This window comes from Poeciliopsis prolifica, unplaced genomic scaffold, assembly GCF_027474105.1.
Source record: "Poeciliopsis prolifica strain line A6 unplaced genomic scaffold, Auburn_PproV2 SCAFFOLD061, whole genome shotgun sequence".
Lineage (NCBI taxonomy): Eukaryota > Metazoa > Chordata > Actinopteri > Cyprinodontiformes > Poeciliidae > Poeciliopsis > Poeciliopsis prolifica.
Genome location: NW_026562436.1, coordinates 1800641 through 1818811, shown reverse-complemented (window position 1 = coordinate 1818811; position 18171 = coordinate 1800641). Strand labels below are relative to the sequence as shown.

The following is an 18171-nucleotide window of genomic DNA, read 5'->3' as shown; positions in this document are numbered from 1 at the left end:
ATAGGAGCAACTTCTCAGTGCAATGCTGGTAATATCATTGATAAAGGGTTACTAGAGGAGCCATGTTGTGATGACTTCTTGAAGGCAGAGTTTCAGAAAGAGCTGTAGTTTCTTTCTGAAGACTTGCATTTTAAATCTTAGAATTATGTAACATTTAATTTAAGTCATACTTTATATATACAGCATTTTATTTGAAAGTAAAAGTGTCACCTTAAGAGCGTCAGCTCACAATTGTGATTTTTCCCTAACAAAATCTTGTTAGCAAAACAAGTCTTTCATGATGTGGGTGAAATGCATATATTTAAACTTTAGAAATTTACATTTAGTAATGACTGATGATCCAGTGCAGAGATGTTTTTGTCATGAATGCACGACTTAAAAAAGAGAACTGTTCTAAATTTGGATTCTTCATGACATTATCAACATAACAGACAGCAGAGCGTCCTCTTCATGACAACAACGTCTTCAGTCAGACGTTCCTTCAGAACCGCTGTAATACAGACCACTACAGGAGATCCTTCCTGTCCAAAGTCATCCCCATTTATAACGAGTTAAAGAAAAAATACTAGGTCATTTAATATCACAAAACATTAGGAAAGAACTACTGGATAAAACAGAACAATGCAAACTGCTTTCTCTGTGATGAAAGCTCCTCATCTTTAGCATTAGCGTTAGCATTAGCAGGCTCTTCTTTGATCTCAATGAACAGATGCTACAAAATTGTACCAGTCATCTAAATCGTCAAACAGAAACCTAGAATAAACTCAGGTCTGGTCTAATTTTCCAGCTGGATGTCAGAAGCCTCCTTTATCTCTGTTTTCTTTCCCTTCCATCTGGCAGTAATTATCTCCAGTGTAGATGGATTTAGGGTCGACTCCAGCATCCTCTTCAGGACCTAAAGGTCCCTCAGCACTTTATCTTATGATTCATTTTTACACTGCCGTGTAACAACTCTTAACTTTTAACTTTCGCATATATATGTCAAGTCACAAAAACAAGTAATATATTTTATTGGATTTATTGATATAGACCAACACAGGGTACATATTTGTGAGGGGAAAGAACTATGGCTGTTGTGCATGCCCCATTTACTCTCTCCATGATGTTTATTCTAACAATGGTCTCAAACTTTACTCAGTGAAAAATTAGCTGGCTTCTGAAATGGAAATGGTTTTTAGGCCACCAGATGGCTCTTTAAAATGCGCCAGTGCTTTTGTTTCTGTCCCTGTTTATGCTGGATACGCTGCCGGGTTGAAAATGGCCTGACATCTGAGGAGGAGAGTGGGAGCCAAATTACATGCAGATGTGCTGCAGAAGGATTGTTTCTGTTTGCGATAAGTGTGTCATAAAAGACTCTTTACAAAAAGGTCAAATTCAGTGGTGGAGTTTCACTTTTATGCTGTTTTTTTATTGGACATAAAAAGTAACAAGATCATCAGTGTGACAAGAACTGAACATCTCAGTCAAACCTGTTTGTGTGGATCTGAACAAGCAATGCAGTTAAAGTCTAAAGTTTACTCTGAAGCATATTTTTTGTTTTCCCATGATGCTGACATTTCATCTTTCCAATAATATATTACTTTATAGGTAAAAACGTGAAAATGCTGGCTGGACATTGATGGATACTTCCATGATCAGCCGCTCGTATGAATGTGTTATCTGTCGCCATCTCCTGGTCAGAACTGTCGCTGCAGTGGTCAGGAAAACAAACTTTAACAAAGTTTTGAATTCCACACCTTTTTTTTTTTTACTTTAGTATTTTTTTTAAATAAACACGACACAAACTTAAATTCATGCTTTTAGTTTAGGAATTTTATTTTAGAAAAACATAATGTCTGTCTGACCAAAACGGCACTGGTGTCAGTTTATTATTAAATTATTCACTCAACCATTTTTCTTTTCCTTAGCTGCTTAAATTGATTTATAGACTAACATCTTTTGAAGTCCAGTAGATAATTTTATTTTTAGCTTTACTAACTGTAATACACATCTGTATGAATGGAGACCCCAAATAAAACCTTTAGATTTTTTCTCTCTTTTGTATTAGCCTTAAAAAAAAGAGAAAAAAATCTGTATTCAAAACAACCTGATTATTACGATCCATCATGTGTAGGAGTTGATGAACAGGCAATCTATTATTATTTTTTTAACCACATATTGAGTAGATTTCTTGTTCATCTTGTAAAGTAATTCAGACTTTTTTTTTTTCATTCAAGCCGCTTTGGAAATAATAACTCTGATCTTTACCACATTTCTGAATTTACAGAATTTGACCTCAAGTGTAAAAAAAAAGAAGTAAATAAATAAAAATAAACACCAACAGGAGATTCCACATGATAATTTATTAAACAAACGTGAAACCAAAACAAAACAATTTTATTCTCACAAAAATGTTCAGTTATTCTGACACTCATTTAAGGGTCTTATTGAGCTGCTCAGAACTTCTGCTTAACAAAATATCAACGCAATAATAAATAAAATTAAATCAGTTAAGGGAATTTTTTTTTAAACTCTTATCAGAAAATAAAAATAAAGTAGAAAACGTGTCACATGTCTCCTATTGGAGTATTTTCTGGACAGTCACAGTCTGGCATCCAGAGAAGTTATGTGTAACAGTACCGGTAGGGCATGAGAGGCAGCGTCGGAACCAGCCGGAGCGGTTCCGGGGGGCCCGGCTGGTACAGGGACCCACAGGTCAGAGCCGCGCAGATCGCGGGGTGGGACGGGAACGCCGGGATGAAGCTGCGCTGCTGCCCTTCCTCCTCCTCCTCCTCCTCCTCTCCCCGCACAGTGACGCTCTCCTTCCTCCACTTGGTGCGTCGGTTCTGGAACCAGATCTTGACCTGAGTCTCGGACAGGCGGAGGGCCGCGGCGATGCTGTGGCGCTCCAGCACCGACAGGTAGCGGCTCCTCCGGAAGCTGCACTCCAGAAGCCGCAGCTGCTCCGGGGTGAAGGCGGTGCGGATCCGACGACCCTTCACCTCCAGCGGGGGCGGCGGCTCTCTGCGACGCTGCGTGTTTCCATCTTCCTCATTCGGATTATGATTTTCTAGAGAAAATAACAGAAGGGGTGGGGAACAATGAAAGCCATCGACAATTTGAAAGATTAAATAAGATTTGAGCTGCTTTTCCACCTTCAGCTGATTTCTCCCCAGCCGAGTTGAATTTCCGGGTGAACTTAGTGGGATCTAAGATATCCTCCACTGAAAACGGTGTTCTTTGGCTCTGTGGCGATTTGACTGTAACGGCCTGCATGTCTGCGTGTTGCTCCTGGGTCCCTCGCGAGTCAATATATATACATGCATCTCTTTCAGATGTGCACGTTATTCTAAGTGAGGCCATTCGTCTCACAGGAACAATCGGATCCTTTGCAGACACGCTCCGGCCCTGTGGGGCCCTGTGGGACCCCCGTGCTGGCCCTTCACGATGCAAATGAGGAGGATCCGGAGGGGCCCCTGAGCTTGTTAATTATTATGTGGCATCTGGTCAAAATGTGCGCCCTTTCATTCCCTCCGTGTTACTTTTTGTACTCGGACTTGTCATTGTTTGCAAATGGGAGATTTTTTACTCGTGAAGGCTCGTTGTGATGCTAATTTATAGACCCATGGAGGGGAAAGTTGGAACCTTTTCTTCTTTGTGTTCCAGTTTTCAAAAGCGCCATTTGTCCTGTTATTGTGTGCAGTGTGTGTTTGTGGGGGGCAAAGACAATTTTATGACAGAACATCTCATTATTCAAACTTTCTTGCAATCCCTTTTTGCAAAACCAATCAAAGTGTGAATGTCTTCCCATGTCTTCATGTTATTGCATTATATTGGGGATCATACAGTTGAAACAAGAGGTTTGCTTAAACTGCATAAAAAGACTTTTTTTAAATCACTGTCTGAAGTTAAATCAGACCAAACTTCTCTTATTTTAATTTATTGATAATTACCAAAATTGTATTCTATTTGCTAAATGCCAGAAAACAAATTGAGATCATTTTAGAGATTTTTTTTTAACTTTCTTTGAAGTTAAGGAGGGCTTATTTGACCAGCTTCAGGGATCTCAACGTCTAAACCCTGTGACTTGTGTCAAACCTTTAGGGTTTCCTTCTATGAGCTGCTGGAGTCCTGGTCCATTCCTCCTGACAGAACTGCTGGTACCGGGTCAAGATCTTCTTCTGATCTTGAAGACATCAAAAAATCAATCTGACATATTCTTTGTCTCATTATTGTGGCATTTCGCAAATAGAAATCAATTTGTTTTTCTAGCCGAGCTAAAAGCTGCACTTGCAGCGACACGCTGAAGTTTTGGTCCTATTGGAACTGAAGAGAAATAAATGCATAATAAATTATTGATAGGTATTACGTATACATATATAATGCTTTGTTTTAGTACAAAGCATTTACTACAAAATAGTTTGTATTAGTCTGTCACATAAAAACCCAATTAATCACAAAACATTGTAACTGCAAAGTCTGTGAATACTTCTGTTACTTCTATAACTCCCCACTAAGCTTTGAACATCTCCATTACCTTTATAATTAAACCTGACTGCCTCATCTTTTAACCCACATTACTGCTGATAGTTTCCTAATAACTTTAATGGCTGCAGCTCTCTGCAGCAGTGGGGGGGATTCAGATTACAGCAGTGTAGAGGAGGTAAGGATCACTGAGGGGGATCAGGACAGGAGTAAATGTTCCTGAATGTGACAGCTGCCACATCGCTCCCAGCTACCAACACCTACAGAGCAGCTGGTATTGTCGGACCGGGACAGGCCGGCCCACCAGGACAATTAGCAGATGTCTACAGTAGGCTTGACCTTCTCTGACCCTGGGCTTTGTCTCTCAGTACAAGAGAGGCAGGGACAGACTCAGAACAACGAGAATAAATGATTAACAGAAGAAAGTGATTCACAGTCATGCATTTAGTGTTCCCAACTTGGATTATGATTTAAATTTTGCGATTGATATGACATAATTAAGACACCATGTTGAACCTTTGCCACATAAGGCAGTTCATAGGTTAATGCAGGTCGGCCTGAGGCAGAGCGCCAGTGAAATAGTTTAGGTCAAGTTGTTTTCATGTGCAAAATCTAGACCTGAGAATCTGTGAAAACACCTGAAATCAGTTGTTCTGTGTCTCTGCTTCCTGTTCTGAGCTTGAGTACGTTTGCAAAAGTGAGTGGGCAAAAACTTCATCTGCAAAGTCAGCTGAGACATATCCCAGACTTACAGCTGGAAGTGCTGAAAAGGAGTTGGACACAAACGCACAACATCCCTTTTCAGATGATCTCTTTCCGCAACCTGGAAACGTTTTCATAAAATCATTGCATGATGTACTAATTAATAAACATGTGGTTTAACTTACAATGTTACAGTCACATCTTCATCCAAATGTCACAGATGTATCTTCTCGAGGAGAGGGAAGAAGAGGAGAGCACACCACCATTATCTCCTTAATAGCTACTTGAGGGCATTTAAGACAACACCAGGGGAGGTTTTCAGCATTCCAGTGCTCCTTTGTGCAAACTCCGCTGGCACACTTGCTATTGTGCTTGTTGTAATCATACTTGTGAGTGAACAACCCTGCAAAGATGTTAAGAACTGAGAGTGGTGTGGGGTGGTCTTACATCCACAAAAAGCCTTGTTTCCTGTTACTCTTTAGTGGAAAGCAATTAAAGAAAGGGGTTAACGAGAGTAACTAGAGAGAACCTTTGTGACGACAAGTCTGTGAAGTAATATTCTGAATTCTGCTCTCTGGGATATTAACTAGGGTTAAGGTCTTATAAGAAAGAGTTCACCTGCAAGTAATTGTCACTATTTAGCATAATGGAAAGAGTTAATTAATGAGTACTACATTGAATATTCATTTGGATCTAAGGATCAGTGGAACTGGATATCATCTGCATAGAAAAGACGACACACCAGAAAAACTGATTATTTTTGCCTTGGGGAAAAAAGAGAGTGGTTCCTAAGACTCAGCCCTATGGGATCCCACACAGCAGACTCTGGGAGTCAAATGCAGTCTGGGTTGCAAAAACACTTGATGTTCTGCAAGACAGGAGCTATAAAGCTCTAGAGCAGGGGTGTCAAACTGCAGTCCTCGAGGGCCACTGTCCTGCAGTTTTTTTTATGTGCCACAGGTACAAAACACAGAAATAAAATGGCTTAATTACCTCCTCCTTGTGTAGATAAGTTCTCCAGAGCCTTGCTAATGACTTAATTATTCTATTCAGGTGTGGTGCAGCACTCTCTGTCGCTTTTTTGTAACGAGTAACTAAACCACACATTGAAAATGTATTGGAGTAAAAGTATGAAATTAAGTTCGGAAATATAGTGAAGTAAAAGTGAAAGTCATCAAAAATGTTCATACTCGAGGAAAGTATGAAGTACTCCAAAATATACTTACGTAAAGTAGTGAAGTATGTTTACTTTGGTACTATACAACACTGGTAACAACAATGTGTGTAAGATCTGGGAAAACCACTGTAGAGTCAGCTGACACTGTCACTAGAAACTGAGTAGAGCAGTTTCTGTGGAGTGTTTACGAAAGCCAGACTAAATTTATGTTTTCCTGCCTAAAAAATTAACTGTTTTTTCACTACTTTAAAAAAAAGTTTTAATGTAAATGGGATCTTGAAGAAAGGCGTCTAATTTTGAGTGTGTCAAATCTGAATGGCTCAACAACTGGATCCTTAAAAGAACTTTGGGTTCATGTGTGTTAAAAGTGATGTGCCGCAAATTCCAAAAATACAGAGCAGGAAAAACCTTTTCAAACAACACTGCAGGGAGGATGATGAGGAAGATCATTTTATCAAGTAAAAATGAAATGTCACAGCATCTTCAGAAACTGTGAAAGTGGAGAGCTCATTGTGAAAGATAAGGACTTCCTCTTACATAATTGATTTTCAGTAGACACCAAAAAGACAGTCTTTACTGGTTACCAATGTCACAAAATATGATAAATGTAAAGAGTGACACCCTGATGACCCTTTGTGTTCCTTTTCCAATATTACTGAAAAAAGGGAAATAACAGTTTTGGTACATTTTCTATTAAAATTATATATATTGGGTTAAAAAGTTTTTTGTTTCAGTGTCAAAACATTATCTTCATTGTTTTGTAACCACAAACTTCAACGTTCTTGAAATTATATGTTACATATAGGCATAAATGTCAAATGAAAAAGTAATGTAATCGAACTTAGACATTATGGGAAAAAAACGTCTCTCTTTCCAAATCTGCACGGTTTGGATAATGATTTACAACAAATAAATTTAAGTTTTAGTGCTGATTGTTGACTTCAATTGTTGCAGTACTCTTTTTAACCTGCTGTGTCGCTATTGCTTTCAGCGAAAAGAAAAAGCGGAAGCTGCACTCTCGCGATACTTTTTTGTTTTCATTGATTTCTAAACATGGCGACTGAATTGCAGGCGGGTACGGCAGCTGCAGCTGAAAAGGACTTGGCTGTCGGGTATGTGTGCACCTTTTCCGAAAATTACAGAAGTTGTCATAGTAATTCGGTTCACATATTAAAGATTCACTGACATATAAGGCGCGTTTTCACGAGGAAGACCGTTAGCAGAGCGGCTAGCTAACAAATGATAGTTGTGCACACGGGCTGCCACGAGCAAAATGAAACAAAGCCAATTTTTTAAAAGCACAAAAAAGTATCTACACCTTATTTACTGACGGTTAAATGTCGTTTTTCTTGGCACCAAGCACTTGAACTCTGCACATTAGAGCGTGACAGTTTATATTTGTTCACTTGAACTTCATACTTATTCAAATGATAGCTAACAGCGTTGTCTAAAAACACCCCAAGATCAAGTTTTAAATTAGTATATTTATAGTTCTTAGTGTTAATTTACCTTAAGTCTGGCTGCATAAGGTCCATTTTGGAAGTGAATAATAACTGAAGTAGCTTAAATGGTTGCAGAACAGAATGTCTTCAGTTAGAAAGTGAGAATTGCTTTGTAATGGGTGAAAAACAAGACGGGTCTGCAGAATAGCTTGTGAACTCTCATATTGTGTTTGCTGAAAAAAGAAAATAGGAAAAAAAAGCATAAAATGCAGGATTAAATATTTAAATGTTTTCATCTCTCTTCTGAATTTCAGCGATGCCTCCTTTGGGGACCAGCCTCCCAGTATGGATACAGAGTCATCAAGTGGCAAAGAGGGAATGGTAATATTTTCATTTTGATATTAATATGTTTGAGATTTACATTTACTTTTTTTTTTTTAAATTTCACTCTTATTTAACATGCCGTTTATCTTGCTGCATCTTGTGTAGTTAGAAAGTGTGAGCTCTTAAAGCACAAATGCAAAATTTACTGGTGTCTTTATGTAATGAAAGAAACAGCATGTAAATGTTTCTTGCATTTAGCTGTATAAAACAGAGGGCAGTGCCTGCCTTTGAAAGCATTTCACTAACTGTTTATGTGACACCACTGCACATCCTGCTGCTCTCGAACAAGAAACTTAATGGCCAAATTAACAGCTTCCTGTTTTGGTCAGAAGTGGTATTTAAAGAATGCTTCCCTACCTAACAGTACATGCTCTATATGGGTGATGTTCAGTTTTTATGACTGTGTGGCGGTGTTTTCATCAGGAAGCTGCTGGCGATGGCTCAGAAGCCGCCGATGCTCTGACAGGATCCGGGGATGAGGAGAGCGGGCGGCAGCTCGGGGAGGTGGAGCTGCAGTGCGCCTTGTGCATGAAGTGGTTCACGGCGGAAACGTTTGGGATAGAAACCGCGTATGTTTTGTTCAGAATATTGACGTCAGCTTCTGTTTGATGCGTATGCAGCCGTTAACTTCCTGTCTCCTCCACAGGACATGTCTTCCCTTCATGACCAACTACGTGTTTCACTGCAATGTCTGCCATCACAGTGGCAACACATACTTCCTCAGGAAACAAGCCAGTAGGTATTCTGGGTGCTGAAACCCGACTCTCGAGTTTCGTTCCTTTCAGTGTTGTTAATTATTCTACTGTATGTTTTGTTAGACTTGAAGGAAATGTGCCTCACAGCTTTGGCGAACCTCACATGGAGGTCCAGAACACAAGATGAGCATCCTAAGACCATGTTCTCCAAAGATAAGGTGGGAGTCGATCTTTTTAAGGTGACGTTGGCTGGTCACACAGAAAGAATTTTAATGTAAAATTCAAACTTTTTTCTAATTACAATTTTGATTACTATGTCAAATATGAAGAGATACACTAAAACTAGGGCCACCTGTTAATTTTAGTTAATGAATTATTCAGATTTTAACATGTTAAAACATTTTTAAAGGGGTGATTTTGTGTAAAAACAACCTTTTGGAGCTATATTATTCCTTCATCAAAAATGTACCTGGAGTGTGACCTTGATTATTTTATGCATGTTTGAGAAATCCTTTAATCTCCATGGCAACCCCTAAGATGTAAAAAATACCCAGTTGGACCTAGCATTGCTAGAGCTCCTGCGACCCCCCCCCTCCCCCCCAGTCAGCTCCTTATAATTATTGCCCACTAATTTGCTCCTTACAATCTAAAAATAAAAACACGCCATGTGAGCATTCAGATCCACATTGTTTGCACAAAATTGGAGCTCACAAAAATCTATTTTCTTCTTTACTTTTGAAAATGAATAATTATGGATCTCAGTAATAGTTTATTGAATTATTTTCTTCAGTCTCATTCCTCCATTTTTTGTATTTTTATTTTTTTTGCAGGATATCATACCATTTATTGATAAGCACTGGGAATGCATGACGACCCGTCAGAGACCGGGGAAGCTCACCTGGCCCAACAACATAGTGAAGACAATGGTAACGTAGAGTTACCAGTGGTTGCTTTGAATACACTCGTCCTTGAAAGAAAGCGGGTTTCTTTTCATTCTGAGTTCCAGGATTCTTCATATAAGCATATCATTATTGTTGTCTTGTTTTGTTAACTTTCTAGAGCAAAGAGAGAGATGTGTTCCTTGTGAAAGAACACCCTGACCCTGGCAGTAAGGATCTGGAGGAGGAGTACCCCAAGTTTGGCATTTTAGATCAGGTAATTACTGCTAAGGATGTGAACACACAGCATGTTTCAACTCAATGTGAATGTTTTATGAAGACTTGTGTTCTTTTCTGCGTAGGACCTGGGAAGCATAGGACCCTCATATGATACTCAGAAACAGACCACTGGAGCCCCAGCAGCCGGTGGGCTCAATGGTAAGAGTAAAACAAAGATAAACTGTTGCTTTTTTTAACCATCCTTTACGAGAAGAAGCGTAGTTTTTGAGGATGTTTTCATGTATTCATACCTGCCTACAGATGGTTAAACTTGTGCAAATGAAGGCAGCAAATGTTGTTTTTGTGCCACCTTGAGTTGTTCTGTCCTGTTGCTGTTTAGACCTTCAGATTCATATCAGACCTGAATGGAATCACTGTCTTGGTTGTTAGATAGGAGTGCAGAAACTCTTTATTGACAATCACATAGAACAGAAGAAACAAACCAGCACACCCTACCAAACCACTCATTGAAGAAACTACCAATTTCTTCAAAATGACTAGTTTTCAAGAATGTTAAGACGCAAAGTAATAAAGCAACCCAGAAGTTTACATTATGCTCATGAAACACTGAGTTATATCTATGCAAGGAATTGCTATTGCTTATTATATTTAAAGAATAACTAGCTATCATATAAACTGCTTTCTTACAATATACAATATGCATATGTGGAAGTATTTGACTACTGGTCTTATATTTATGCTAAAATCACGTGCAAAAAGAAATACTAGTCTTTGTCATCTCTATTTTCACACAACCTAGATATTTACTTAAAACTAACAATAACTGATTGCTTGAAGGAGTTTTGATTTTGTTCACAAACACCAAAATCAATCAGGTTACTTGTTAAAAACAAAAGACGAAAACAAACCAAAAAAGCCAAGCCTGAATGAAAGGCAGTGTCCAGAGATGATGACCGGAGTGTTTGTGTGCATTTTCTTCCAGGTGGATCTTCTTTCTCAGGTGAATATGTTGAATTTTGACACCTGGAGCTTCTCAGTGTGTTTGTGTGTCTGCTGGATAGAAGTTGGCCCTGAGGTTTTAGTCCCCCCATCCCAACCCCTCTCCTCCAGCACAACCCCTCTGACCCTCTTACTCTGCTAACTCAAACCAAAACATGATACCAAATAAGCATCTTGTGGGCAACTTCATCCATGTGCTGATGTAACCTCCCTGTCTGCTTTTTTATTCTTCATTTTTTTTGCATTGACTCTGTGCAGCAAACCCCAAACCGTTGAACATACAGTGCCTTGCATAAGTATTCATACCCCATTTTTTATGTCGCAACAACAAATTTCAATGTTTCATTGGGATTTTCTGTGACAGACCAACTACAAACTAGTGCATAATTATGCGGAAGCACAAATGATTTATGGTTTTATTTCATTTATTTATTTTTTTCACACATTCAAATATGAACATTTTGAATTTACCCTTACGAGCCATAAGATATGTAGTTTGTGATTTTTCCAGCAGCTTGTAATGGATACAGGGAACAAGAGGAAGAGGGCGCTCTAGTCAGATAACAGAATGCAATTTTCTGTTTGTGGAAGTAATAATGGATGTTATAGTTTATTGATGGATTTTTTAGTTTATTCATTAATGAGAGCCAAAAGAATGTTAATAGAAGACCACAAGATGAAGGACGGTAATAAAAAGAAAAGTAGAACTAACAATAGTGTTGTTTTGTGGAGAATTTACTGGAACTTCTATAGAGAAATCTGTTTGGTATGTAATCTGAGCCAAGAGTGGAGAGATTGTGATGTGATGCGTTTCACTTTCATATTTATGTCTTTCTTTTTTTTCAGCCATTTTTTACATCCAGTCTGGCTGCTTCTCATACAGAATTATGATCCATGTCTCACATCAATGATGTAAAAGTTAAATGTAAAAACTTAAATGCTACATAACCATTCAAACTGCAGATGCTTTGAAAACAACCTGATGTTTATCAGATTTAGTTCCACATATGGAAGTGGCTCGAGTGTTTTTGGGGTGAGAAGATTGGAATTGAGTCATCGTGACGTGAAAAACACAGGTAGAACCCGGGTTGCATGCGGGGGGGAAAAAAATTGCATTACTGTCGCATTCAGCTGCTGTGTGAACGTAGCCTTAGAATCAAAATTCAGGTAATGGTGTGTAACAAAGTTTTTTGTGATAAACTTGACTCAAAAAGGAAATGCATCAGCGTGTGGTTCTATATAGTATCATATTCAGACTTAATGGTTCTGAATACAAATTCATTTTTTGTTTTTATTGGTTAAAAGAAAAGAAAATAATGTATTTTTTCTCCACAGTAACATTTATGGACCTCTTTTTGTTGGCCTGTCACTTAAAAACCCAATAAAAATAATACATATCGGTGGTTATGTGACAAAATCAGAAAAGGTTTCAGGGGTATAACTACTTTTGTAATTCACTGTAGCTTCCACATGTCTGGCTTGCTGCTAACAGGCTCAGACATTCTTTAGAAGCTTCCTGTGTGAAATGACAGTCTGCCTCCAGGGCAAGTCTACCTGAGAGCAGAGTGCCATTTTTTTAGTTGCTGTTGGCCTTCCCTTATACTAATTAGCCTCATCATCCTCCCTTTTTTTAAGCAGAGTTAGAATAAGATATTTTTTTTTCCTCCTTGAATGAGTCCTGTTCCTCAAATAGTACTCTGGGTTGGAGGACTTTACATATTATTAGGACAAGTGATGGGTAGTAATGATATCCTTATTATGGTTCCATTTGTATTTTTATCTAGTTTGTATATTTGTTGCTAATTCTCATGTTTTATTATTTTAAGCAGTTTCAAGTAGCGATGCACCGATCTGATATTGATGTCTATATCTATTCAGATATTGATACACTTCCAGATCGGGTATTGGTGAAGATGTTCCCAATCCCAAAGGGCAGATCTATTCTATTCTGTACTCTGTGCAAGTCAAGCTTTTCCATTTATTTTATATTATATTTAGAATTTCTAACTGTATTTTCTGAACTACTTGAAAGAAGGTTAGTTTATTTTTAACAGGTTTGATCAAGGTAGTCTAACCACTGTTTCTGTCAGTTTCCTTCTCATTTATTTCACGTCAGCTGTTCTACTCCTAACCACACTGACTGAACAAATTAAAGAGGATTTTCCATGTTTGAGCAGGCTTGTGACAATATAGGTATATTTAAGTGAGCTGTACTGGTGTATCAGATCGGAATTGGCTGATATAAAACCTCAAATATTGGTATGGGTATCGGAAGTGGAACAAAGTGGATCATTGCATCTGTACTTTCAAATATCCTGAAAATCGAAACAATAGGCCCCCAGAACACCCCCAGAAAGTTAGGTGACGTTAATTCCTGCTGTTTTGGGTGCCTGCTCTTTCACCCAGGTTGGCCAAATGCCCTTTGTGTTCATGTGTTCACTGGCAGCCTGACATGTTCACCTCCTGTTGTTTCACTGCAAACCGTTTTTCAGGCGATTCGACTTTGTGTGTTATGTCTGACCTACACAGAGCAGCTCAGAGGCTGTGGTCTGAGGTCTGTCTGCAGCCTCAGACAGAGGCTGCAGAATAGATTGATGTATTCTGACATAGCGACGAGGAGCTGGGCGTCTTTGGATATCAGCTAAGAATGACCACTGATGGCTGATGGCAAAGAGTTAAAAACAATGGCAAATATTTTTCTATTCCAGATGTGCACAGAACACAAAATCTATGAATTTTAATTGTTTTATGATGACAATTGAAGTGGTGGACATGGTTTCACACTGATGTAACAAATAGTAATAAAGTGATATTATTTAGAAAATTGATGGATAATTTCAAGTTGCAAAAAGAATAATAATAATAAACAGTATTTGTTGAGTTGACTTTATTGAGTTCAATGCAAAATTTTCTGCAAAATTAATGAAAAGCATTTGGCTTAAGTGACCAACTCTCACCTGCAGGTGGCAGTATTTCTTCTATGACCCTACTACCTCATTCCTATTTTATGTCCAGTTTTAGTCTGTGATCGGTACTGCAAATAAGAGAAGTCTAGCTATGTAAGTTTTTTAAAGAATAAAAATGTTTGTCTCCAGTCTGTCTATTTTTTTCTCGTCTTTTTTTAGGTAGATTTTGGAAGTAGCTTAATGAATAAACAATATAGTGAAATTTTTTGAAAATATTTTGAAAGCAGTGCCACAAAAGTGGTTTTGATTGCAAAAAAAAAAAAAATTGTTTGAAGGGGCTAATTAATGGAGGCTTAAATCAAGCAGCCACTGCTTCAACCTGTTTGTGTGTTCTGTGGTCCCCTGTCCACTGAGTGTATGCTGCCCTTGCTGCTGACTGCTCATGTGCTTGTTTGCGTGCATTATTTTTTGATTTCACTTTTTAACTTTCTTGTGCATTTAAAGGTGCTCTGGCCCCTGGCCCTGGAAAAGGAAGGGGGGCCAAACGTAAACAGCAGCAGCAGCAGGAGGGAACGGCTACAGGAGCGACAAAGAGAACTAGGAGGTATGACGTGTAAATAAAATCCCCGGGGCAACTTGAGTGAGAACGTGATGAAGCTTTGAACTGGATAAAAGCGTCTTCCTCACTGTTTGTTCCTCACGTTTGACCCTTTGTTACGCAGTGACCCGTTGTTCTCAGCCCAGAGACTGCCTCCTCATGGTTACCCTCTGGAACACCCATTCAACAAAGACGGCTATCGCTACATCCTGGCAGAGCCAGACCCTCATGCTCCGGACCCTGAGAAACTGGAGCTGGACTGCTGGGCTGGAAAACCCATTCCTGGTGATCTGTACCGGGCCTGTCTGTACGAGAGGGTGCTGCTGGCCTTACACGACAGAGGTACAATAATGCCACCAGACTTTCCAACGCTCAGCTCTTCTCATGAATCATAACCCAGCTTTTCATCCTATTTGTCGCAGCGCCTCAGCTGAAGATCTCAGACGACAGGCTGACGGTGACGGGGGAGAAGGGCTACTCCATGGTCCGGGCTTCACACGGCGTGAGGAAAGGAGCCTGGTACTTTGAGGTGACCGTGGATGACATGCCCCCAGAGACTGCAGCTAGACTGGGCTGGTCTCAACCACTTGGTCAGTATTCCCTCACACTGCTGTAAACATTATACCATGGAGTAGCCTGGTGAAAACCAGCCTCCTGTCGTATGCTTTGCTTCATACAAATGGTCTAGACCAGGGGTATTTAACTCCAAACCTCAAAGGCGGGTTCCCTGCAGCTTTTAGATGTGTCAGTGGTCCAGCGGACATTAAATAAATGACTGAATTACCTCATGAGTAAGTAGTCAAGTTCTCCAGAGTTCTGCTGCTACCTGCTTATTTTACTCAAGTATCTTGTAACAAAGACACATTTAGAAATTAGAGGACACTGTCCCTGGTTTAAAGCCTTGGCTATTGAGACATGATGGCTTGCTGGAGGTGTGGTTTGAATCTGAGTTTACCCAATCGCTGATGTTTGGCTGTGATGTATGGAATGTGCCAGCTCAATTAAATTTACTGCAAATTGCGTTCGTTGTGAGCAACTCCCTGGGGAGCAGAGACATTGCATCTTTGCCAACAATAAAATGTCTTATGCACTCCTTTTGCTCTGACTTTACATGCTCAATACCTGGAAACATTGTCAACTCACTCTGAATTGCTCCTTCTGCTTGCTTGCTCGGATTGATCCGTTGACTTTCTAATCAGAGAAATTGAACTCAGTGAATTTCTGGATGCAGCACTGAAGGGAGATTGGTAAGAAGCAGAACTGCATAGAAAGACAATGGTCAGGCTGACCGTGTAGAGTATGGAGCATGTTCCTTTTGTCTGAAGATTCAGAAGATATCGAACACATGAACTCATTTCTCATGCTCAAATTTCAGGCAACCTTCAGGCTCCTCTGGGTTATGACAAGTTCAGTTATTCTTGGCGGAGTAAGAAAGGGACTCGCTTTCACCAGTCGATAGGGAAGCATTACTCCTCAAGCTATGGCCAGGGGGACACACTGGGCTTCTTTATAGAGCTGCCTGATGAAACGGAGACAGCAAAGGCTCTTCCAGACACATACAAGGACAAGGTAAGCACCTGATACATAAAACTCACCTCACAATGATTAGAGTATCTGTTGTCGATTGGTTCATATCAGCTACTTTGATTGGTGGTTGTGTTCATGACTCTCTCTCCAGGCGCTTATTAAATTCAAGAGCTACCTGTACTTTGAGGAGAAGGACTATGTGGACAAAGCGGAGAAAAGTCTGAAGTCAGTGAATCCCAGCAGGGTGAGGAGACTTTCTTTGAAGCGAATAAAGTTAGAGAAGTTGCTGGCATTGACTCTGGAATGTTGTATTTCAGATGTTGTTCTATAAAAATGGTGTTAACCAAGGAGTTGCCTTTGAGAACCTCTTTGAAGGCATCTACTTTCCTGCAATCTCCTTGTACAAGAGCTGTACGGTCAGTACATGATCAGGATCCGAATTTCTGTCTTTAAACAACTGGATAAGTAAATTTGACTTTTTCTTCTTCACAGGTTTCTGTCAACTTTGGGCCACAATTCAAATACCCACCTAAGGACATTAAATACCAACCGGTGAGAGCTTTTTACTTATGTACTCACTACTTTTTACCAGTCTGATCTAAATGACTCCACAGCAGCCGATCGCTTATGTTGGAATGCATTTCCTTTCACTCTCTCAGATTAGTGACATGGGTTGGGGTGCAGTGATTGAGCACACGCTGGCGGATATGCTGTACCACGTTGAGACAGAGGTGGATGGACGCCGCAGCCCACCATGGGAGGGATAAATGTAGACCAGTTCATAAGTCATTCCACCGTCATAAACAATACTAAACAGAGCATAGATAAATAATTTCCCCTCTTTAGATCCACGAGCTACAACCACAGTAGTGATTATGAAGACCTGGTGGCATAAACCATCCCCTTCCCAGATGTGCCATCAGAGTAAACTGATCATTGGTGCTCTGGTTTCAGAGAACTCACCTCATCATAATGAAGCCTGATCTGCCATATGTTCCACACAACAGTCGATCCTTTTACAGGCCTTCGGAGAAGAGAGTCTGGTTCTCAATCCATAGCAGTTTCTGTTTTTGTTATTTACTGTTTTATACTTTGAATTGAAAAATAAATGTCTGTTTAATGAAATAAATCTGTTTATTTGTGTGAACTGTCTTGCTTTGAAGGATAATTGGGTGCAGTGTACTGAGAAGTTTGGCCAACACGAACAGAATGGCTTTGTTGACCGTCTCCGCCAACAGGCAGGCGACTGAAGCCGTTAATTCTGAAACAGTGCAGAAAATTGTTGTCACCTTTCCCAACTTTGACCGGAGGGCTTGTTGAAATTCTGCCGGAAAAATCCAGTTCAGTTTGTGAAAGCTCACACAGAGTAGTGAAGTTAAATAAAGAGCAATAATTTAGTGACCAAAGAACAAAGTAGCTTAGCTGAAGGTTTCAGCCTCATTAAATTCCCATTCTTCAAAACAACAGGTAAGAGAAGTTGTTGCTGCTTTTGTGTTGCAGAGGTTTTTTGATGAAGTCTGGCATTCAATCTGAAATCACGTGACAAGTGATAATTAGCCTCCGTTTCTAAAAATGATCCCGCGAACCAGTTATTTATAGGCACACTGCAAAGAATGGCATACCAGGCTATAAATAATTTCAACTTTTCTTTGAAGGCAGGGAAAAATGTTTCTTTCTAAGAAAACAAAAACACTTCCTGTAATCATGAGGAGTTTGCTTTGGAATGTGTAGCAAGACTGAGCAGTCTTTACAAATCTGGCTGATAAATGTAGTTTCATCATGAATTTATTTCAAAGATAAAATCACTGACTTTGATTTCCTTTCGTTTTTACTTTTTTCTGGTTATTTCCTATGATATTTAGTTAAACGTCAGCTGGAGATAGGCACAAGGGACCAGGGTGTGAGAAAATGGATGGATGGATAGTTGATGCTGAGCAACACTGTTGAAAGGTTTAGCAAAGGGGATGAAACTGACTCAAATGTTAATTTGCTAGTGTCTGAACTTTGATACTCGATCTTGGAAAAGCAGCCATGTTTACACTCAAATCATCTTGACTTCTCAAAACAAAAACAAAAAAACATTTTTCACACTGTTTTATGTTGGTATAGCTGACTTGTTTTGTTTCCTTTGGATGAGGAAAAAATGAGTGAACTGGTCT

General features: G+C 39.5%; 2 protein-coding genes across 3 annotated transcripts; one reads left to right on the top strand and one right to left on the bottom strand.

Moving 5' to 3' along the window:
• Positions 1-2603: 2603 nt before the first annotated feature.
• pnx (posterior neuron-specific homeobox) lies at positions 2604-3255 on the bottom strand. Its single transcript, XM_055060614.1, has 2 exons — positions 3135-3255; positions 2604-3049 (listed from the first exon to the last, which is right to left on the bottom strand). The coding sequence occupies exons 1-2, from the start codon at positions 3253-3255 to the stop codon at positions 2604-2606; spliced, it is 567 nt and encodes a 188-aa protein (XP_054916589.1).
• A 4140-nt stretch (positions 3256-7395) lies between these two features.
• Positions 7396-17149, top strand: ash2l (ash2 like, histone lysine methyltransferase complex subunit). 2 transcript variants are annotated; one of them, XM_055060740.1, is made up of 17 exons: positions 7396-7455; positions 8100-8166; positions 8593-8738; positions 8816-8904; positions 8988-9082; positions 9695-9790; positions 9924-10019; positions 10105-10180; positions 10965-10982; positions 14392-14491; positions 14610-14827; positions 14908-15075; positions 15861-16054; positions 16164-16256; positions 16330-16428; positions 16505-16564; positions 16672-17149. In XM_055060740.1, exons 1-17 carry the CDS (start codon positions 7397-7399, stop codon positions 16777-16779), a joined length of 1782 nt encoding a protein of 593 aa, XP_054916715.1. In that variant the 5' UTR covers position 7396; the 3' UTR covers positions 16780-17149. The 2 variants fall into 2 exon arrangements, with proteins under 2 accessions (XP_054916715.1, XP_054916716.1); XM_055060741.1 differs by lacking the exon at positions 10965-10982.
• The last annotated feature ends 1022 nt before the right edge of the window (positions 17150-18171 follow it).

Bases quoted from the DNA above. Each gene is read 5' to 3' on its own strand.
- pnx (XM_055060614.1), bottom strand. From the start codon at position 3,255: ATGCAGGCCGTTACAGTCAAATCGCCACAGAGCCAAAGAACACCGTTT. The intron at 3,050-3,134 runs GTGGAAAAGCAG...TATTTTCTCTAG, and splicing joins TGGGGAGAAATCAGCTGAAG to AAAATCATAATCCGAATGAG.
- ash2l (XM_055060740.1), top strand. From the start codon at position 7,397: ATGGCGACTGAATTGCAGGCGGGTACGGCAGCTGCAGCTGAAAAGGAC. The intron at 14,492-14,609 runs GTATGACGTGTA...TTTGTTACGCAG, and splicing joins GCGACAAAGAGAACTAGGAG to TGACCCGTTGTTCTCAGCCC. The intron at 16,429-16,504 runs GTCAGTACATGA...TCTTCTTCACAG, and splicing joins CCTTGTACAAGAGCTGTACG to GTTTCTGTCAACTTTGGGCC.